Below are 23,565 nucleotides of genomic sequence, written 5' to 3'. Positions count from 1 at the left end.
TTTCCAATGCCTTTTCAGCAATCTCTGAGGATGAAGCTCTGAAGCTGCATAGAGGTTATGTGGTCGTAAAAAAGAATCTTTTGATAGATAGAAATGTTTGAGACGTTTATGAGGCTTTTGCTGGATAGTAATTCCAGGATTTAACATTGCTTAGTGCAGGCTTTTGATAGGCATATATTTTGCCCTTAGGCATTTATGGAAACTCTCTGTAAAAGAGAAAAGTGACTGTTGATTAGCCTGTTAATGTAATACGCTGCTTCCTTTTTTTGATGAGTACTGAGGTGCAAACATTTGTTTTTAATAGTGATATAAACTGCCATCCTTTCAACAGGTTGCACTAAAACATATTCTTCTTAAAAATTATTAAAATAAGCTATTTTCAGGGAACTTGGGAATTAAATTTTCTTGTGAAGCTTTGAATTCTGTTTATTTAGATTTCTCTTGCTTTATTTTCCTATCTTCGAAAAAGACCAAACAAAACCTCAGAATATTAATTTACACTGTTGGATTTGTGAGTCTTTTGGAAAGGTATTTTATCACTTTCATACAGAACTTTAAATAGTCCTGTAAATTTTCTCATTACATTTTGTTAGGGAATATTGTTGCTCTTAACCTGTTCTGCACAGTGTAACTTCTATTAACCATAATTTATTTTGGTGAATTCTTTGGTTACCAGTGATATTTTTTGAGTAGTAACCGGCAGAACTACTTATGTTGCTGTAACAAACTAACCAAAACATTTTTTTAGCTTCTGAAACAGCGTTAATTTCTGGTGGATCTGATAAACAACTTATTCTTTGGGAATGGAAAGATACAGTAACATGGAATAATCAGGTAAGCAGGAATAACCTCTTTTCAAGCCTCCCTCTGCACTAGTTCCTCACATACCACAAATTATCTATTTTGTCTGTATTTCTGGTTCATGCTATTAGTTTCACATTGTGTGTTTTTGGAGTTTTTTTAAAATTGAACCCCGTGTGTATATCCTGGAAAATGTTGTTACTCTGTCTTGCTATGTTTTACTATTTATGTTGTTTCTTCTTTTCTGTGGTTCATCTTTTTCAAATCAGCATTGGTAAAGGAATTAACTAACCTGTCAGTAATTGAGTGTATTTGTTTAGGTGTCTGAAAGACTCTGTTTGTCTGTTCTTAACTCATCTGCTTTCTGATCTCACATGGCAGTTTTGTTTAAACCACCTTAAAACCTTCAAACCTTGAGGCCCATTGTGAGCTGGCATTTTCTGTACCCTTTAGTTCCCTTATATCCATTTCTAGTGATTTCCAGTCAATCTGTGCAACAGTGTGGGGTTTGTATATAGATAGTCTTACCAGGAAGATAGATGAGTTGGAGTAGATGTTTAACAAAAATGAAAATAAAAAATATGTGCAGCAATTGGCTTTTATCAGAGAAATGGAGAAGAGTAAGGAGACATGCTAATTTATTATTTGTACTGTAAAATGCAAGGTAAAAGATTCAGTGTTGTGTGAAAGAGCCTTCAGAATTACCTCAAATTTTGATGAAAAAACCACTTCATTATCTTTTAAAGTCTTTCTTATTAGACTCTGGATTATGAATGGCAGTGCAGGTAGCCCATTTCATCATCTGTCTCAAAGGAGGTTATTAGACTTGGCATTGTAAAGTGCATGAGAATGCATAGTAGGGGGAAATGAACTTTGATGGGGGAAAGTTCTCAGGAATAAGTTATTTCTGGTCCTGATCCATTGTAACCGTTCATGCATTTATTTAAGTTAACTTACAGACTTTTTAATAAAATTTTTATGCTGATGTGGTGCACAGCCATATGGCAGTAATTCCAAAAGAATGTGGCTAAATGTGCAGGTTTTAATGGCAGTTCTAGACTAAATTCTTAAAAACAAAGTTCTGTATTGAACTAATGAAAATTTTGTAATGGGGCCTAGCAGGCTGTATTTTGGAAAGAAGTGTCAAGGCTGTCTATGATAAAATTTGGATAAATGCTGGAGGACTTCTTGTTGCAGAATTAAAAGCTTGTAATTTTGATCTGTGTGTTTATGAGGAACAGATTGAAAATTGAATCACCTGTCTTCATTGTCTAAATTTATCAGTTTTGTTTTTACGTTAGCTTTTTCAAGGAGTAAAGAGCTGTTTTGGTTTGTGAAAACACACTAAACATTGCTGCTAGAGCTCCTGTAGCTGCTGCTTTTTCCATTGTATTCTCTGCTCTGTCTCCTTCACTAAGGCTCTCCAAAGTTTTGTTGAGATGTACCTTAGGGTGAGGGACAAGAGAATGGGAAAAAGGAAGGAAAACGGCTCTTCCTAATTTCCTTACTGTTTCCAACTTCTCTCAAGGAAGGGTGAGGTTTGTATAGTGTACACAGGAGCATTTAATTCTGTTTAGCTTTAAGCAAAATCTTACTGAGTTAATATTCATTGCTGTACCCTTTCTCTGGGTTTCCTGGAATATGCAGCTAGTTTAAGCATAGCTTGGCAGACACACTGCCATTGCAGGTATAGAACGCATTTTCAGTATTATATTGCTTTTTTTTCCAAAAAAGGCTTTAAAAATTCTCCTACATAAGTTACTGGAATTTAAAACTTGGTAAAATTTTCTCATGTGTTCAGCTTGTGAAAAGCATTCCTCTCAAAGGCCACACGGAAGCTGTTTTTGCTGTGGATGCTGTCTACCAGTCAGATGAACCTGATTTAAATCTGCTGATAGCTTCTGCAGCCTCTGACTCTACTGTGAGAATCTGGTCTTGGCATGGTTCTGAAGGTAACACTTTTTTAAAGTTAGGAATAACATACTGGCTGAATAAGAATAATGAATGCTTATCCATTAGGTGTTAAAAACTAACATCTTATAATGCAACTACATTGATTTCTCTTCAGACTTTAGTACATCAAAGCACTGCATTACTCTTTGAAAGCCTTGGGTCAGATTTGTTCTGCAAAATGATTTCTTTATATTTCATCAGGGACGTGTAGCCTGAATTTACTTTTTAAAAAAAATATGTATTCAGATTATGCTAATCTGAACAATTGCTTTGCTCTGTAATGTGGAGGCAGACTGGCTGTATGCATGTGTGAAGTGAAATTAGGTAGTACAGTCCCATGTTCCAGAACGCATGTTTGGTACTCCCAAAGAACCCCATGAAGTCCTGTCTTTTCCATTTTGTCTTGCTGGTGTGGGTTACAGTGATAGAAGTCTAATTCTTCTGCTGTAGAGAGGTTTTTTTAGGGCTATACTCTTGTTTATTTTGGTCTGGATGGCTTACTCTAGTTTAACCATTTCCAGGATCTCAGGGATGTTTGCAGGTTTTTGCTTATCTCTCTAGCTGCTGTTGTAGCAAATGGATTCAGTTTTATCTCCCTGTGTTGTGAATGCTGTTGCCACAGGATATACTTTGTAATATTTATTGCTTCTGATGTGTTACCACAGTGAAGCTTGATAGATTTAATACTTAGTATTATCTTCTAACTCAACTAACTGGATGAATTTTTATGGCTACAAAGAAGATGATATTGTTTAGGCTTCTGAAAAAAATGTAGATTTTTTCAGCTTATTAAATTAAAAATGGATGGGAAATTTTAACTATATAATATGGAAGGAAATCACAGTGTAACTGTAATAGTTACAGTATATGAGATCAATGCTGTCTGTTCCTGTTTTCCAGCTAAATGCATTGAAATTCTGCAGTTTGGAAATGGATTTGTTATGGATGTCTGCTTATCCTTCTTGCCTGGCAGCGATGGTAAGTAAAGCTGCACATCTTGAATATCAATGCAGGAAGAAAAATCTAAGAAATCCCCCAAACAGGTTTTCATTTGACTGACTCCAGACCTGTGTGCCACAGTTTTTGTTTTCTATGAAATCTGCTTAAGCTGATTCTTGTATCTAAAGATTTTCTCTGAACTCCTTTTAGTAAAACACAGACTGATATAATGTCTTCAAAATGGCACTCAGATGGTGTTGTTTAGTTGAACTCTTGAGATGGAAAGCTTTCAAACAGGGTAACAGTGCTGTAAATGAAAGGGATAGGATGATGCTGTTAGTTCAACCTACTCCTTGTGGTGCTGCTGCATGTATTAGTTTTTGGTGTTTGAATTGAGGTGAATTGAGGGGCAAGATTCAGATAAAATCTGAAGCCCTGCATTGAAAACCATAGTTTCTGAAGCAGTGTTTGTCACCTGTTCAGTCTTAAATGTGAAAAAATTGAGATGCTGAACTACTGACTGCCTAGTATGGTTTTTGTAGATTTCTATTAACAGAAATGTTAGATGTTGTAGGCTGCCACAGACACATTCTTTTTGTGCAAATAGGCAGAAGCTATTTTTAATAAAGCAGATGTATCCTTAAGCTAGATTCATGTGTTGAATTAAGTTTGTGTTTAAGAATCATTAGAGGCTTTCACCTGGATGGAGATCTGCCAGGCTCCCAACTGAAAAAGTGCTTTCTTTTTTAATTTAAGAAAAAAATTAAGAAAAACTTCTCTTACTGTATATGGAATTTTCAGCTCTGTGCTGCATGCGTTCAATTTGCACAAAAAATTTCATTTTGTATGGAATTAAAAAAAAATTCTAGACTTTTGTTTTTTTTGTTCCAATTTCAATACAAATTACCTCTGCTGCTAAAATTGCCAATAAACAATTTAGATTTTGAGCCATAAATGTATAGAAATATTTCCTGTAAAATCTGTAAAGGGCCTTTTAAGTAAAGCATAGTCAGTGTTTTCTCCCTAAACCTGATACAGTAGTTCCTATAGCTGAGGAGTATGTTAATTCTGAAATCTAAATAAAGTAGCTTAAAATATATTATTAAAAATACCACTGCTGAACATTTGTCAGAAACATTAATCTCAAATGGCAATTTGGAATTTTAATGATCTTCAGGGAAAAATGATCTATGATAAATTTAGGAGTTGCTCAGAAATCTTTATGAAGGCTAAAATTTTCAGCTGCAGAGAAATTCAAAGAAGCTTTTCTCTTGAGAACAATCTGCATTTCTTAAGTAAGGAACTAAACACAGAATTACTTTTCTGAAAATCATAAACTACATTTCCTCAAGCATTTACAGTAGCCTCTAATTTCACCAAGAAAAGAAATTTGAGGCTTGCAAGTTAGCCAGTGGAAGTCAACTACTGTTCAAGACTTGAGTAGTCTTGAGTGAAAAATGTTTCATATTCTTGGGTACAGATAGTAATATATCTTCCATTTTTTGTCTTTTTATTTGCTGTATAATAGTTATGCCAACTCCATCTAAACCTGTCTTAATTGATTTAGGAACTTGAATTGCCTAAGTTCTGAGTAATTTGGTTTTGTTCCTTCCTTCTTCTGTATATTTTCTTTATCTCCTGCCTGTTGATATCAAAAAAATATAGTTAATTGAAAACTCTAATACTTGAACTTCCTAGAGATATATGAGCTTGAGGCAAACTACTCCTTTTATCATCTTAAATATTTATAGATATTATTTGCATGTAAAAATAACTTTTGAGTTCTGTGTTCTTAAGATACTAATTTATTAGGCAGCTAATAGCACTTTTTCAATGCTAGTAGAAAGCATTGAAAAAGTGTTATCACCTTGCCTGTCTGTTAGTACTGTAATATTTTGACATATTTCTATATTGATTTTACATTATTTTTATTTTTTCGTATCCTAGAATATTAGATCTTATAAAAAATGAAGATCTTCTTTTCCTTTCTAGTACCAATACTGGCTTGTGGTGGTGATGACTGCAAAATAAGTTTGTTTATACAGCAGAATGGTCAGGTAATTACAATTTTTGTCTCTTGCTCAGAGCATTACTGAGTTCTTCTGCTTCTTTTCAAATGTGCTGTTAGTTCTTTAATAAGTCCTTTCTGTCTCTACATAGCCATTGCATACAACAACCTTTTTTTCAAATAGTTCATCCATTTTTCTAGGTAATGATGAAATGCACATACAGAATATTGAATTCAATGCATGAAAGTGTTAGTTTTTCTTGATTGTTTTTCCCCTGTGTGAAGATAGGCTGTTTCTATTCCTACTGATACAAAGTAGCTGCAACTGTCTTTCTATATTAAGTGTCCAGGCATTGAGTTGTTCATATGGAAATGATGTTACTTTCTTTCTATAAATTCTTATAATAAAAACTGCTATGACCTCTATCTGAGGAATTTTGTTTATTGCTAAGTATGCCCTTTATGCCTTACTGCTTTTGAACATCAAAAAAAAGTATTTTTAGGAGTATCTGATCTCATAAAAGCACACATTTTTCATGTGTTACTTGGAAGCTGGCAATTTTTAGTTTTTCATACAGATAAATATTGCTTTACAGCAGTAGAAAAACATTATGTCCTCTCTTGCATCTGTTCAGAAGTTTTGTTAGACTCTAAAGCATGTGTTGAATGACTGTTTTCCAAAACAGAACTCAGTATAATTTACTTCTTTCTCTCACTCCCTTAAAAAAAGGTCTTCAAACCAAAATGCTCTCCCACTGCACCAGTGAAGCTGCCATTTAGAACCCCTCTTTGAAAATGGCACATTTAGAACCACTTAGTCTGTTGCATTTGCTCAGACACACTCCCTTTAGGGATTAAAGAATAGATAATACTTTTTTTTTTTTTTTTTTTTGAGAGAGAGATAAAAGCTCTAGATAATTTTGCCAGTTTGTGCTGCCATGTAGAGTAATAAGATTTTTTTGGTTCCTGTTGATGTCAGTAGAATAAGTACTTCATCCCTTTCTTCTGTGTTTCATTCATAACAGGGTGTTCTAATGAAACTTAAAGGCCTCTGAGGGAGGATGAGGCATCTTTACCTAGCTAATTCAGGCTACTTTTTGGTAAACTCATTAATTTTAAAGTCAAAATGTATTTATTCATTAAAAACTGGTTTTTAAAATTGAGTGGGCATACTTTACATCTTTCGAGACTCCCTACCCACAGATCTCTTACTGTGTTAAATAGTAGAGAGAAAATTAACTCTTTGCTTTTGTGACTTGTTGGAAGAGGGTATAGATTTATAAAAGTATCCAGGGAAAAATCTTTCAGAAACCATAATAATGTCTTCCTGCTTTAGATATAACATCTACAGATGTGGCCTGTGGAGGGCAAGTAAGTAAACCAGCAGATTAAATTAGATTTTTAAACCAAAACATTTCTATTTGAGCTCGGTTTTTCTGAGAAGGTGGTGCACCGTGTGTTTTGGATTCCACTCAAATACATTGACAGAGTTGAGAAGTGGAATAGGGGGATGAATCAGATAATTCAGGCACTTTCTAATCTGTAGATATTAATAGCTGCATAGAGGAGAGATACCACATCGAGTGTCTGCTGGAGGAAAAATGAGAAGACTTGGACCACTATTGCCAAATTTACCAAACTGCTACCAGCCTGTTCCTGAAAGAGATGTACCCAAAGTGTGGGCAGGGTTAGTTGTGCAGAGTGTGCTGGGCATGTCCACAGCTTCACTAGTTGTGCTACCTACAGAACAGCTTTATTCTTTGCTTAAAAGGAAAGAGACCACATTGCTGCTAAGCAGCAATATTCAGAGGTTAGGTAAGAGGCGTGGGAAAGCCTGTGAAGTAGAGTCAGACCAGGAGGTTTTGTTAGATTTAACTGTTGGTACTGTAACTTCTTTTGTATTTGGTGAGGACCAAGTGGAAACTGAAACAGAAGAAATATGAGACTATAAAAACAATATCTCTAAAAAAGAGAAGAGTGACAGCTCAAACAACTGGTATAGATATAACCTATACAAAAATGGAAACTTTGACCAAATCACCTAAAAACAACGAACATGTGCACCTGCACAAACCTTTATATTGATTCAATTTTAGAGCTGAATACATCTGAAGAAACAGAATATAGGATGCCAGGAGACATAAACTTCAAAGAGAAGGGCAAAAACAATACTAAAAATCCTACTCCTTGCTCAGTTTCAGTTAACAGATTTTATTTTTATGGGAAACAATTTCTTGAAAACTTTGACTGAATCATAGAATCTTAGAATATCTCAAGTTTGAGGAGACCCATAAGGATTGCTGGGTCCAACTCCTTGCTCTTCACAGACCCCCTCAAACTAAATGATATGACTAAGAATGTTGTGTTCCTCATGCTTTGTGGCATCATCCTTCTATATATGGTAATCGCCCTTGTGTTCACCTTGTTTTCCAGCCACTGTACTGACACTGCTCAGATGGGTGCAGAGTGGAGGATGACATAGGGCTGGGAAAGACAACAGCATGAGTTTCTCGTTTAAGGGACTGCATGCATTTACAGAGGTTTGGGGGTATCTCTCCTCACCAATGAGGTCTCTTCCACCATCTGGTGCTGGTATTACTGCTGTGAGTGAATATGAGGTAATTAAATTCAGCAGCCTCTACCTTAAATCATGTGAATAGTTCAATGGGACTATTCAATGTAAGCATATAAAAATAAAAAATAATACAGACTTCTAGCTGGCTGGTTAAGCATGCTTTTTCTGCAGCAAAAAAATAATGGCATGCTTGACTTAAAGCTAAGTAGTACCTAAAAACCTGTTTGGGAAATGACTTAGAAATCTGGGCTAGTATTAATAAACTCAAAGTAATTAGTTTTACTCTTTTAAAGGAAAACAAATGGCTGCTTTTCTTAATAGATCTCTTTGATGTAAGATGAGGAAGGCAATTAAAAAAAAATCCCTACACTGCAACACCTTGAAAAGGGAAAAAGATTAGGTATGTGTTTAGATTAATATTAGGTCAAGTTTCAGGAGATACACATGCTGTTTAGTGTAAAAGGAACCAAGAAAGAGAAGGATGGTAGCAGCAGTTCAGCCTGAACCAGTCTTTCAGTTAGAAATAAACTTGCCAACTAATCTTGATGACTATAAAATACAGAGCATTTTTTCAAAGATCATATAAATTAATAAATAAATGTGTTTAATCTGTTATCTGAAATTGCTAAACATTTTTTTTTATGTATTGCCAGAAGCATGTCATCTTCAGAAAAATCTTCAGGTTGCTGTTTCATCTCACTTTCTGGACTGTTCCTTCCTGCCTTTACACATAACCTGTTGGGTGTTTAACATAAACATCTGTCTGGAGTGCCCCACCTGGAAGTGATGGTGGTTGCAGAAGTGACCAGCCAAATGAGGCTTAGGTGGCTGTGAGAACACATTTTTAAGACCTGAACTTTGTGATTTGGAAGTACCTAATCAGCTTGGTCTGATCATGTATCCTGTTCTGGTCATGTATCTCATCTACAGATGGTTCTGCAATTTTAGGGATGGTTTACAAGGACATGTAGTTACAGAAGGGGAAACGGCTTCAAACTGAAACAGGATAGTTTTAGAGTAGATATTAGGAAGAAATTCTTTACTGTGAGTATGGTGAGGCACTGGAACAAGTTGCCCAGAGAAGTTGCGGATGCTCCATCCCTGGAATGGCTTGAGGCCAGTTTGGATGGGGCTTTGAGCAGTCTGGTCTAGTGGAAATGGTCTGGTCTCTAGCTTATGGCTGGAGAGGGTGGATCTAGATGATCTTTAGTGTCCTTTCCAAACTAAACCATTTTATGATTGTGACTGCAGATGTGTGATGAGGAGAGGCAGAGTAATATTTTTTGATGGGAAGGTTGTTTTGGAGAATATCAGAAATGTTGGATCAAAGAGAGAGGTACCAATTCCTGAGTATGGATTTTTTCATATACATACAAATTTTTCCTTTATTTTTTTTTTTCCTGTCATGCATTGGAAGAGAGACCTCAGTTGCAGACTTGTGCTGGTAGCAGTGGCTGTCATTTAGTCATAGCTCTAAGTAGGCCTAGGTAAGGGATTTAGTAGAATATAGTGCCAGAAATAATGTGATGAGTTATTCATACTAAATTACACTAGTGTTTTAACTGTAACAGTTACTTCAGGCATTAAAATTCAACTTGGAATAAAAAAGTGTCATGGAAGTAGGGCTGTTTCTGGGCAAAGAAAAGCAGAAATGGGTTAAATTGTAATTAAGGAGTAAATAGTTGTACTTGAATCACAATAAACTGGAAATATTACATATATTATAAATGAAAATTAATTAATAGTAAAAGTTCTTAAAAGGGAGTCCAGACTGTGTTCTCATTCAGGTGTTCCTGATCCTGTGTTCCTGCAGAGTTTTCCATCAGCAGTTCTTGATGTGTAGCTTTCTTAGAAATTTTGTCAATAAACTTAAGAAACAGAGAATATTTCCAGTACCATAACTGATTCTTATTAATCATATTCTATTACAAACTTATTCTTGAAATAATTTCAAAGCATTTGCTCTTCTTTTTATAATTGGTTTTACCTGTATTCATTTTCTTCATCCTCTGCAGTTGCATCCACTTCACACAAATACGAGAAATTACTTGTCACGTCAAATTTGCATTGTTATTCTTTGTGTACCACAGTAAGCCTGATAAACTTTAAAAAAAAATCAAATTTTTCATAGAGAGACTGTAGCCTCTTGAAGGTGTGCACCTTAAATTCACATCGTTTCCTGCTCATATGTAGGAAGTGCCATAATGTTACATGCGCTTATCCAATGGTGGCAAAACCAAAAATGCTCATCTTGTATCTGTGTGTAAATTACAGTCCTTAGTAGTGGCTTATTTTTTTTCCCTGTTTCAAATAATAGAAGCTATAAATAAAAAAGACTTGGAAAAAACCCAAAAAACTTATTGCTGGTATGTGCATGGTAATTAGGTGGTTTTCTGTGATATAACAGGAGTTTTTATTCAGTTTCAGAAAACGTTAGTACTCCCTGGCCATGAAGATTGGATAAGAGGCGTTGAGTGGGCAGTCTGTGGTCAGTATGAAAAATTAATGAGGTGGAATAGTGGTTTAATGACAGTACTAGAGTTTTACCCCTCCTTTGATGCACTGTAGCACCTAAGCTCTTTGGTTGTGATGTTTGTTTTTCTTAGATGGTGGTAGTTAATATTAAAAATCAAGATAAAACTTTATATCCTTTTAAAACAATTTTTTTGCTTGTTTCAAGTATGTTTACCTGACTGGTAAATGCAAACAAATTGGTGTTTTAACAACTTGTCATTTTCAATAGACAAATGCCTTTATCTGAGTGAAGAAGAGTTGGCTGCTTTTTCAAAGTGTGGAAAGTAGGGGGAAATAGTATGTTTATCTTTTCCTGCTTCCCCCCCTCCCCCCCCTTTTTTTTAATTGGGAAATTAAGAGGAGAATCTTTTCAGACATTGACTAATCAAATAATTATTGCAGTGGCACACACACAAAAAATGAAATCGGAGGATGGTAGAAACCTGGAGAAAGAAAAGCACGAAAGGAGATTTTGACAAGTATTGAGACTGATAGAATTCCAAAAGCAAAGGCCATAAATAGTAGGGAAGCATAACATACACAGTGCTTACCATATCTTCCGCATCTTACAAGCAGGAACATGTTTATACTGCATTATAAAATAATAGAGAATTTGAGTGGCAAATTGACTTGATGTTGAAATAAAACAGTGGATTTTTTTTATGATACTGTGTACAGTAGGAAAAATTGGGATAGTGCTGTTAGGTGCATGTATAGAAAGATGGTAGGTTAATCGTGGCAGTGGTTGCAATGAAAATGTAGTTTTATTTTTTTTTTTCCTTCTTTTTCTGGTAACAAAAAGGTGAAGACCTTTTCTTAGCAAGTTGTGCTCAGGACTGTTTGATAAGAATTTGGAAAGTATGTACAAAATTAAAGAAACCTCCAGATACTGAAGATGATTCCATAAAACTGAAAGAGAATGTTTTTACCGTTAAAGGTAGGTAACAGCAGTAAAATTCTCTGGCACAACCTTTAACGTGTGTATTTTTTCATGGTTCCAGGGAGGCTGTTAAGGTGGTTACCACCTAGTTTGATTTGTTTTGTGTTGACTGCACTATTTTTAGCTGTTAAAATAGCAGAATTACTGTTTTAAAGACAAAAGTTAATGATGTATTACAAGAAACGGTAAAGCAGTGAGGGAGCTTAATGCCAACATGAGCTGTTATTCCAAATGCAATGTGTAGGACACTTATTTGTCTGTGGGAGAGAAGCTGTTGTGTAGTTCTCGTTTAATAGCTTACCTTTAATTTTCTTTCTAGCTCAATGAATTAAGAGGTGCTGTTAGAAACATAATGGAAAGAACAGATAAGTATGTGCAGGCTTACTTTATGGTCATTTAACAAGCTTTTAAGCACGGTAACATCAGATTCTTGCTGACATTGTAGGATAAATTGTTCAGCAACCTAGTTAATATAATGAAGTGTATATGATATTATGTATAAAAAGTGCTCATGATACTTCTTGCAAATCCTGATTCATTGTTTGAAGTGTCTTAATGCTTGTGTTTTCAGTCATTTGGAGACACAAATATGCATAAGAATATGCATAATGCCAGTTTAGAGCTCTTATTTCAACGCTGCTTGAGAGTTCTCTAGGGATTGTGAGAGACCCCTCTGAGGCAATACACTGACCTGTGATCATCAATCTAGTACTCAGGGCTTGTGCCAAAGTAGAGTTTCAAGGAGCTGTTCAGTGTCAGGAAGCTTTTGAGATATCAGTAGGTGTTGAAAGCAGTTGATTATTTTTACTAAAGATATCAGAAATGACCTGGTCTTTCTTGGCTTTTAGAAAGAAATATGTTTTTCTCTGGTTTGTGGTAGATGGTGACACATCATATGCAGTTTCTTTGGAGTCTGTGTTGGCTGGTCATGAAAACTGGGTGTATGCAGTTCACTGGCAACCTTCATTTTCCAAAGGTAAGAAGATATCAAACAGATCAGCAATGTTAAGTGTCCTATACATAGGGTACAGTCACGTGTCTCTGTATTGTGTTTGCATGTTTGCTGGTTCCTGTAGACGATGACAGTCTTTAAATTCTGCAAGTAATGTTTTATGAGTAAACAGATGTTGCCTTGTGCTCATGTTTTCTTTAAGGAATGAAAATAAAAAACAGAGCTGTAAAGATTTTATTGCAATTGATGTGTTGGTTATGGAGTACAAATTAATGTAATTAACCAGTATGAATTAATAGCGCTAATAGGTTACCTTGATACATGCATTTGAAATATCCATTCTTCAGAAGGTAAGCATTACCTCAAGAGCTCTCCTTTCTTTTTAGTGGTGTCGATTCCTGCAGTGTCAGTTTTCTCCAGCATGTAACTTGAAGGCATTAGTGCAGACTCCCATTGAAACAGTGTTATTTATAGTTTAATTTTGCATTTTGCTGTAGTATTAATCTTTCTTTAGAAATCCTTAAATTCTGACAGACTTGTTTGCAGTATTGATTTATTGTTATGTGTCTACTTGGCATATAAGGGAAGGAGATTCTTGATTTGACGTTGCACAATCAGAACACCCTTGAATATTTGTACTGGCAAAGATGTCTTTTTTTCTGATGCATTTTAGAGCTACTGATGGCAGGTGACTTCAGCAGTACAAAGGACAGCTTAGCTGGTGTATGTACAACACTTGAATAGCAGAATGCCCTTAGAATGTCAAAATACATAGTGAAAGACACAGGACTTGCTTTAAATATATTGGTTTAGTTATCTGGTCCTTAAACCTTTCTCTTTTTTTCTAAATTAGACATCAGTAAAAGATTTAGCCTTTTAGAAAAAGTTTTAGGGACAATGTAGGCTTGTCAGCCTTTCATGGCAATCTGAAAACTGTCCTGTTAGACCATGAAGTTTTCCAGGTGCTTCTGCATACATGAGGCTGCTTGTGTTCTGTGGCCTGCCCAATGCTGGGATCCCCAAAATAGATTTCACTAGAGGCAAACTGATCTGAGAGACATATTCTCAGTGCAGAAGGTCGGGTGGGAAATCTGTTGCAAACATACCACCTCATGAGATGCCTGCCACTATCTCTATTAGCAAGAAAAGTTCTTCAGTGGTTTTCCTACAGGTTTCACAACTGGTGATGAACCAGTTCACTTTTTCCCATTCTGTGTTGGGCTCTTTTCTGGAGTGTTTCACTGCATATTTGGGAGCAGTTCTGAGTTACTGTATGTATTTCAGGGTTCTAGAGTCTGCTGAAGTCAGTAGCAAACCAAACAATTTGGGGAAAAAACTCACGCAGTGAATACTGGGTAATTATTTTAAACTGTAAATCTCTCAGTAGAACTTAAGGAATGGAACTGAGAACTGCTATGCATTCTCTTTGTGAAACTAGCTTTTCCTCCAAATTATATTTAATTCATTGTAAGTTCAGAATGAGAAAACTGTGGAATATGGATGTTCTCCTGTACATATTTTACTTTTTCTTTGGGTGATTATGGCTGAGAATACAATATCTCCTAAAGAATGCCTGGCAGGAATGTAGAGCCTGTAAATTTGGCATATAAGAACTGCATTGCATATCTCTGATGCTGAACAATTTTTTTAATGTGTTTGTATTTCAGAATCACCTAATTTCTTTAGAAAATGTGCTCCTAGGTTGTAGGGTAATAATTTTCCTTGTACTGTAGATGGCAGCATGCAACAACCAATGAGGATATTATCTGCATCAATGGACAAAACTGTGATCATCTGGGAACCTGATAAAGAATCTGGAGTCTGGCTAGAACAGGCAAGTGTCAGTCTTACTCACAATATGTAATGTATTCAAGTTACGTTTCTAGCATCATGTGTGTACTGTAGGGAACAAAAACTAAAATTCTGGCAGAGAAAGGCAAAGTGTTTTTTTTGTGAAAATACTCATTCCGATGCTATGCTGTGAATAAAACTGTGTTTAAAAAAAAGGGGATACAGTATGATTTTTATTGCTTTCTTGATTTCTTATTGTTATACTGAGGAGTTTATAGGGATGTTTGTGCTCAACTGTTATTCATAGAGTACAAGGCAGGAGCTGCATAGTAACACATGATATGTACTCCTGGTAAGAGGAAGAAGAAACCCTCTTGAACTATTTGCAGTTCATCCTTGTGGGAACGTGACCTAAGCAGTTACTACAGAGCAGCTGACAAGCAATTCACAAGCCTGGTTTTACTCACAGTAACTTGATCATTGGCTGCGTCATTAGGTTTTTCTTCCATTTGATCTGAATACTCATGTGTCACTCATGTAGTATTCTGAATGCTGTTCTAATGTGGATCATCCTAAATAAACAAGCAGTACAACCAGATTTCTCTAGTGCTTTGATTTTTTTTCAGCTGGCCTGCTTTTCCAAATTGCAGTAGTTCAGTTGAAGTTGTTTGTGTTGGGTTATGCTGCCATTGTTTGTGACCTTTTATATTACAAAGAAAGTTCCAGTCATCTCTTGGGTGAAAAAGCGAGAATTACAGTAGGGTATTTAATTTTTCCTCTGTTTCATTGAAAAGTTCTGATGCCTTTGTGCTTGAAGTAGAATTTAGTTCATAAAAGGGCAATCACATAGAAATGCCATATGATGTCCCTAGGTGTAACACATAGTTGTGGCTAAACTCACAAGCTTCTAAAAATGCTTTGTGCAATAAAGCTTGTTTCAAGTTGTGATTCTTTAATTTTACATTCTCTTTGCATTGGTTTGACCACAAATGTGAAGCTTCAAGTTCAGATCAGACATTTTAACTGTGAAAATCCATTTTGCATCAAGAGAGGGAAATCTGAGCTGGAAGCCTGCAGGGAGGAAGGGCACAAGGGGAACATCCCAGTTTCTCTCTTTCATCATGATATGATGAACAAGATGTCTTCAGAAATTCATCCCTCTGCTTGGGGGTGAAACTAGACTTCTGCCTCTAGCATGGCATATCAAAGTCACTTCGAGTAGTATTTTTGTTGAATGACTGCTAATAAAATGGAACTGCTAGTGCAGTGCCATTTAAAATGGGACATTGGTTCATTTAATTTTGATCTTAAAAGAAGCTATATAAGAATGGGGGAGAGAAAGAAATTGTGGTCTTATGTCTTAAATAGAACTTGAAAATGTAACTTTATTAATCTTTTAATAAAATTTAAAAAGTGGAAGGGCACTAGAGCAACTGGAAGGCCTGTGTGTATGCATGCATACATAGAAGTCTTAAGAGAAGCACAAAACAGAGGCCAGAATGTGCCACAGAAGGAGTGTAGATCAAATTGCAGGTGTTCATGGGGAAACAGGGAAGTGAAAATCAGCTAGGAAATCTTGGAAATTAAGTAAGAAAAAAAAACGTAATTGGGAGTATGATTTCCTTGAATCATTTTTCTGTATTGTGCAACAGAGCAGTAGCCAGGCAACAGATGATAAGAAACTTGCATCCAACAGGCTGGATTGAAACAGAGCATTTGGGTTTTCACTTCATCTGATGTAGTGTTTTCTTTCCCTTGTGGGATCCTATCTAGAGATGTCTATGAAGGGAGGCTCCATTCGATTGGCATGCAGCTTTAATCCCCATGACCTTTCAGTTCTCAACTTTTCAATTAAAATATTCTTTGAATGTGTTTGTGTGTGTAATGTGAATTCTTGTCTCTAGGTAGTTTTTCGTGTCATGAAGTAAGAATTATTTTGTAGGAATAGAAAGCCATTTTCATGGATATTTCACTTATTTTCATTAATTTAGGTACGGGTAGGTGAAGTGGGTGGCAATACTCTTGGATTTTTTGACTGCCAGTTTAGTCCAGATGGTTCAATGATCATTGCTCATGCTTTTCATGGAGCACTACACCTTTGGAAACAGTCTACAGTTAACAAGGTATGTTGTTTTTTTTGTTAATAGTCTTCCTTAAAAAAATTGTACTTTTAAGTCATATGAGGTAAATTTCTGTTATTAATAGAAAAGTGTAACAGTATAATTTAAAATTAGTGATTGAAATAGTCCTTTTCTGAATAAAATATTCTGTAGGAGTCTCACTCTTGCACAGAAGGGAGGTGGAAATCCTCCAGGCTCTAAACCCTGCTTTTTACCTGTGGGGATCATAAAGTCAGTTGAATAGACTGAACTCCTTTGTGCTTGTGCTTTGTTCACAGTTCACAACACAAGTTTCTTTCAGATGGCAGCAATACATCAGTATTTGTGTCTCTTCAGCCTCTCTTGAGTTCTAACAATTTGCCGTTCACAAATGTGATTTTCTTCCTTTCTTAATAAGCACATTGATACTTTAATTTTGCTTAGAATGTGTCAATCAAAAACTCCTTACTTCTTTGTGGACCTCTTTTAATAGAAAGAATGGACTCCAGAAGTTGTGATTTCAGGACATTTTAACAGTGTAGAGGATGTAAAGTGGGATCCAGAAGGAGAGTTTATCATCAGTTTGGGCTTTGATCAAACTACGAGGCTCTTTGCTCCATGGAAAAGGAAAGAAGAGATGGAGGTATGATCTTCAAAGATTTTGTGAGTGCAGTTAAGGGGGTTTGGTCAGTCCTGAGTTTGGAACGAGTTGTCTGAATATAACTCAAACCTTAGAAGTTCCCCAAGTGATCATCTGTTTAAAACAGCTCCGTTTGGTAATTGAGTGTGTTCTGTTTTCATTTGAAAATATCAGTGGCAGAGTTTTTGCAGTCACACAGTATTATTGCAGTTCAATCCTGAGTCCAAGTCCAGATTACTGTCAGTTAGTGTTTTTCCAGAGTCCTGGAAAACAGTCTCTGCAGTAATTCAGAAGGAGGAATACATGACTGGAACTAATAAGCACCTATTGCAGTGTTTAACAACTGGCTACACTGCTGTAGGTAATCATAAAGAAACTCAGCTTTGGTTGTGCTTTTTTACATGAACATAATCTAAATAAAGTTCTCACTGTATTTTTAACATTAATTTGTTAATGACTTTCTTTTACTAGAATGATTATCTGAACTGCATGAGTGTAGCTGGTACCTGTCCTGCTTTTACCCCCAGCCAGCAACTAAGGACCACACAGTGGTTTGCTCACTCCTCCTGCACTGGGTTGGGGGGAAGTCTGTATAGGAATTGAAGTTCCTGTTTCTTGTTCCTCGTGCATTTTCCTCCTCCACAAATACAACCTTTTCTGGCAGAACAGTACCAATGTTCCATTCAGGAAACTGGCAGAAACTAGACTGTAGTCATGTAAGGCCCTGTGCCATCGATTGGGGGAAGCTATTATAGCCATCTCATCAAAGCTTCTGTAGTGTAGACCAGCACAAGAGGTCTGATGTTTTTGAGAGAGTGAATTTGGCATCAGTTCTTTGGTTTCCTTCTTCCAGGCCACACAGGAGTGGTGGTAATTCAAGCTCAAGAGCTATGCTTTGCCTTGTGTTGTAGGAAGGACATTTCCAGTTTCCTTCCCTGGTTTTTATCCTAATCTTCACTCAGGAGGGTACATTAAATATACTGAAACAAAGTTCAGGACTAGCATGTGGTGTAAGTTGTCAGCATTCAAAAGTTGTCAATATCACTTTCTCTGTGACCTACTGAAGTACCACTTTTTATTATGTATGCTGCTTGCTAAATTTTAATCCTATCTTTAAGAAAGAATTGATCTTTGTATGATTTACCTGCACAGCTTGCCCCAAAACTTTTGAATCAACTGATTTAGCAGAATGATTGCGGTCTCCATATCGAAATTTGGCATGAACTGAATTCTTATACTTTGCCTTCCTGTTCTGACACAGCTTATTTGCCCAGGTGTAAATCTAAGTAGTTTAAATATTTGCTGCTGCCTGAGGTGTGGGAGAAAGCCTTAGTATCATTTTTGGATGTGTGGAGTGGAGAGTTGGAATAGAAATGGGTCATTTGTAGAGGTTTATTCAGGACTTCTGAACCCTGGGAAGGTTTTTAGTTCTGCTGCTCATGAACTTGGATAACAGGCTTTTAAAATGTCTTAGTTTCTTTATCACTGAGTTTAGCATCTGAAAAATTACAACAGGTGACATTGGAAGTTTGTCTTAACAAGGCACAATGGATTCAGTTCAGATATTTATGGAAAGTTAGTATTACAGCTCAATATTAATTTTTTCCCTATTAAAAGGAAACTAAGTGTTGAATGCAAATAAGCATCCTTTCTTAAAGCCTCAGTTCTGATATCAAAATATTAGAAAAGAGGGATAACTATCAGCTTCAATTTGTCATGCAAATTTGCATCCTGATTTTTCTAGAAGCTTATTGCATGACTTATACAACCCTCTCTTTGCAGTTTGAATTTTTTGTGTTTTTTTCATTCTTGCTATGTGTTGTACTGTATGCAAAGATGTACCCAGCAAAGGGTAAGAGGGCTTTGTTGCACTGTTTGATTTTAACTTTTTTTTAAAGAATGAATGTTTTTTTCCTCACTGAAAAATAATCAGGCCTTGTGAAATCATGAGGTTTTGTAGGATGTCTCAAATTCCCATTCAGGCCCTGTCAGAAACTTCAACATTCAAAACTCAGTTGAATTTTTCGGGTGGCATGTACAGTTTAAAGGCAATATAATGCTTTTGCTTATATTCATATGAATATAAGCATATATATTCATATATATATGCTTATATATATTCATATTCATTTGCTTATATTGTCTTGGCTACAGGCACTGGAATACTGAAGTAGTCTTAAGTTATTTCAATTGATTCTGGTTCTGCTAGCTATTAACTCAGAAGTACACACTGGATTTTTCCAACTGAAGTATCATCTGGGTGAAGTAGCAAATGATGCCTAGGAAAAATCTCTTCATGAAAACGCATTTGCTAGAAAATAAATGTGTTTTTTTTTTGAAGAGTCATTTTTCTTATGTGTAGAGTAAGTCAGATTTTTAGAAAAGTAATTAAAATAATTCAATATCTTTTTTGCTAATATTCTTTATTTAATATGACTGTAAAACTATCTTGTTTCTGTTTTGGTTAACTGTTAATTCTTGTTTACTTGGATTAACACTTGAAGAGTGGATAGAATATTTTAGGAAAGCAGGAAAAAAGAAAACACTCTTACAATTACCCAGATTTTCCGGATTTTTTTTTTTTTTCAAGAATCTATTATGCATTTGTCAGTTTTTTGCAAAGCTTCTATTAAATGGTTTCACCTAAATCAAGTATTTAAAGAAAAGAGGGAAGTAGAAACCTGTAGCCTACTGGCAGCAGTGCTGCTGTTCTTTGTGAAAGAAAGATGAAGGAAGCAAGATAATTATCACTACCTTTCTTACCTACAGTCTTGAAAGTAGTAGGATACAAACCTCTTTTTGCTTAGGCAAATTATGTCCTATTCCTGACTGTCTAGCATAAAGAAGTCACAGTAAGTGCCTTAAACACATCTGTGCAGGGACACAGTTTGCTAATTACAGGAATGGTTTGGTGGAAGAAGAGGATTCAACCGAGGTACATGAGCACCAGTGTTATGTGCATCAGAAGGTTGTGCCTACCTTTGCTTTATGTTAATAAATTCAGCAAGTAGTGGTGCTTTTTTTCAACTTTTAGTTGAACTGCTGCTCTGTTTAAGAATTGTGTTTTACCTGTATGTCTGCTTATTTTTAGGTAACCTGGCATGAAATTGCCAGGCCTCAAGTACATGGATATGACCTGCGCTGCCTGGCAATGATTGGCCGGTTTGAGTTTGTGTCAGGAGCAGATGAAAAAGTACTTCGAGTTTTTCGTGCTCCCAAGAATTTTATAGAGAATTTCAGTAACATCACTGGTATCCCAATGGAGAAGCTCTGCTCCCATGTAAGTATGCTGAAGCAATGCTAAATGAAGAGAACCCTCTTAGATGTGAAATAAGTTAGTGCTTCAGAAAATGGCAGGTTGCACTAAACTTCGTAAAAATTCTTTTGGTCATACTGAAACCATAACCTTATTTTCCCTTTCCCTTTTGCTTGCTTCCATGTGTGTTGTTCCATATATATTTTTATGGTGTTGTCATATGAAACAGATGCTATTTGTAACCAAACAAGACCTTGTGTCAGAAGATTAAAAAGAGTGTCAGTACATTTTAAGTAACTCAAACCAAGGTAGACTGCTGTATGCACTTGGGGATCAAGCAAACAACAAAACCTGTTAAAGTGTTTCCCCTTAATTTAGGAGTGTTGTAGTCTTGCCTAGATCTAATTATTGTTGTGTGGTTATGTGTTGGTATTACTATTTTCTTTTTGTAACTGCATGCTTGGAAATAGCATAAAGCTTTTGGCACTATTTTTACTTCTTACACACAAATATTTATAAATATGTACTTGTTCATACTTTATGTCCTCTTGGCATTGGAAATCTTCTTGAGGCCTTTACATTCCAATTCTTATTTGTGGGTATGTCAACTGTCCTGTGTTGCTATCCTTTCTTTGCTCCCCATTTGCATTAAGGTCTAATTCTAATTTTGGCTGCATCTTGTAGAACAGATCTCATTCAAGATAGTTGCCTCTGTACAGTGCTTTGCGTGCTCTTTGGATATCTCATTCAAAAGCAGGGTTTTCTGTGCAGTTTCTCAGAGATGGATTAGCCTTTCCATTTAATTTAACAATTGAAATATCTGGAATAGAAATAGAATCATTGTCAATGGAAGGAAGTTATGTAAGTAGCTGTTTAGTGCTTTAATTCCATAAGACTTTGTAAGCATTTGCATTAATGATGATTGTACAAATAACATTGTGCTTTTATAAGGCTGAGCAGATGTCATTCACTTTATATAGACTTTTTTTATTGACTCTTCCTCTGAGTGCTGTTTTTTGATTCATATCACAAAGTGTTTCAGATGGACTTTGGTTAAAGAGGAAGGCTTTATGAGCTCTAATTATACAGCTGTTTTTAAATAGCTTTCTTAAAATTGTTTTCTGAGAAAGCTTTTTATCACTGAAGTGGGGAAGCTTTTTTTTTAATTTGGCTTAAATGCCTTCTCCAAAAAAGTACCTGAAACCAAAAAACAGCTTTATATTCAAAAAGGGTTGAATAGGTTTATATTCAGTTCAAATCCATGGGATTGTATTATACTTTGGGTTGTAATGAGGAACCAATTTTTGTTTTAGAGGCCTTATGCTTGTCTGGGTCTCTGATACATTTTCTCATCTAATTATGAACATTTAAATAAATTTTAAGCTGTCACCTAAAATATAGATTTGATTCTGTAAAACAGTCTTTCTTTCAACTTTTATGATACCATAAGGAAGTGAGTTTACAGCTATTAAATATTTTTTTTATCTCTACACAAAGGACCCCAAGTTCACTTACCCTTTCTAAATTTTTTCTCTTTTCCCTTTACCATTATAGAGCTATTTTCTGTCTGATTTGTCTTTCCCTTGTGCTCCTTTAAACAGACACGTATTCCAGACACATCTCTGTACTATTTACTGAGTTGTGTTTCAAGTCGTGGTCACAGGCAGTCACCCTCTGTTCTCTTTTTCAAAATGCTGCTTTATTATTTCACTTCAGAACAACGATTTCCCAGTTCTATTGTGTTAAAAACTGCAGTGCTCTCAGTTAATAGATTAATTGTCATGTATGTGCTAGAATGAATATAATTGTGGAAGAAAACCTGCAATTAGCATTGAAGAAAATCCTTGAGCTAGGGCCTTAGAAAAGCATTATTTTTGTTTTTGGTTTTTTTTTTCCTTCCTTCCTTCCAGAGTACTGGTTTTTGTTTTGTCCAGGGTATGTTCTGGACAAGAGATTTTCAAAGTGCTCCCTTCACTTCTCTAGGAAAGTAACTCTAGAAACTCTCAGGGATTCCTTAAGCTGTGGCCTCTGAAATCCAAACCTATGTGACAATCTGTGTGTAACCTTTATTCTTTTTCTTTAATTCAGGAGTCATCTGACCTTCCAGAAGGTGCAACTGTGCCAGCTTTGGGATTATCCAATAAAGCTGTTTTTGAAGGTATTGCTAGTGAGAAATGATGGTTGTGGTGTTTCATGTGGAAACTATTTAAGGGATTGTTTTAATGTACATATTAGGTCTATAAGTGTAGGCTCAACTGTAGCAAGTTCAGAATCTAGAAATCAAAGTGTTTATTTCTTTGCTAGCACCTAAACATGGTGCTTAAAAGTAAAAACACAAGTAAGGCAGAATTAGTTAGGCAACAGTAACTAATATCTTGGAGAGGCAGCAGAGATTATGTTGTGGGGGAGCAAGGAAGGAGGGACAGACATCTCCCTAGAATGATAAAAAGTATTTTCCTGAGACTGGGAATGAGACTAGAGGTCTGGTTTTCCATAAAGTCTCTGGTAAAAATGCACTATAGTGGAATGTACAAATTAGGGCAGACCTGTTTTTTCTCTGTTTAAAGCTTTTCAGAAGGTATGATCTACAAAAGGAAACATTTTAATAAGCTTTGTCTCCAGGGTCTTCAATGGCAATAAGCCAAGTTTTCCTAAATCATTTGTGAGAGAAAAACCAACTTTGTTGTACTTCAAATAACTTGTGAGATATATTTTGGCAAAGATTGTTTCCCCTGCTTTCTCATGAGTTCTTCCAATGAACGGGAACAAAACTTCCTTCTACATTATTGCCACACACAGAATAATGAATTTGCATTGATTTCATATGGTCCAACCAGAAGCAGCACCATGAATAGAACTTTCCTGCATCATCCACCACTGCTCATGTGGGGCTGTCAACATTGATGGCTTAGGGTAAAACACTGCAGACATGTTCTCACTTACTCTGCAGAGGAATCTTCATGGTGAGCCATGATCAGATAGTGGTCTCAGATGAATGTTGCTCATTTAATTTTCAAAGAGAGCAAAGATGGGATGAATGAGAAGATAGCTTTTTCTGAATTTTCTTTTTGAAACTGCTGTGCTTGAGATGTATATT

At 35.8% G+C, this 23,565-nt stretch overlaps 1 protein-coding gene across 1 annotated transcript in view; it reads left to right on the top strand.

Annotated features, from left to right (window-relative positions):
- The window catches only part of ELP2 (elongator acetyltransferase complex subunit 2), a 35,382-nt gene that overhangs the window by 1,257 nt on the left and 10,560 nt on the right, over positions 1–23,565 (top strand). Inside the window, exons 3-14 of the mRNA XM_015619235.2 lie at positions 749–834; positions 2,603–2,753; positions 3,655–3,732; positions 5,686–5,750; positions 10,698–10,764; positions 11,593–11,727; positions 12,611–12,706; positions 14,416–14,516; positions 16,465–16,596; positions 17,066–17,215; positions 20,304–20,492; positions 22,557–22,626. Coding sequence (XP_015474721.1) covers positions 749–834; positions 2,603–2,753; positions 3,655–3,732; positions 5,686–5,750; positions 10,698–10,764; positions 11,593–11,727; positions 12,611–12,706; positions 14,416–14,516; positions 16,465–16,596; positions 17,066–17,215; positions 20,304–20,492; positions 22,557–22,626 — 1,320 coding nt within the window. The remainder of the gene's footprint in view (positions 1–748; positions 835–2,602; positions 2,754–3,654; positions 3,733–5,685; positions 5,751–10,697; positions 10,765–11,592; positions 11,728–12,610; positions 12,707–14,415; positions 14,517–16,464; positions 16,597–17,065; positions 17,216–20,303; positions 20,493–22,556; positions 22,627–23,565) is intronic.

This window comes from Parus major, chromosome 2, assembly GCF_001522545.3.
Source record: "Parus major isolate Abel chromosome 2, Parus_major1.1, whole genome shotgun sequence".
NCBI lineage: Eukaryota > Metazoa > Chordata > Aves > Passeriformes > Paridae > Parus > Parus major.
The sequence above is the reverse complement of the archived record's forward strand: the minus strand, read 5'-3'. Positions and strand labels throughout refer to the sequence as shown.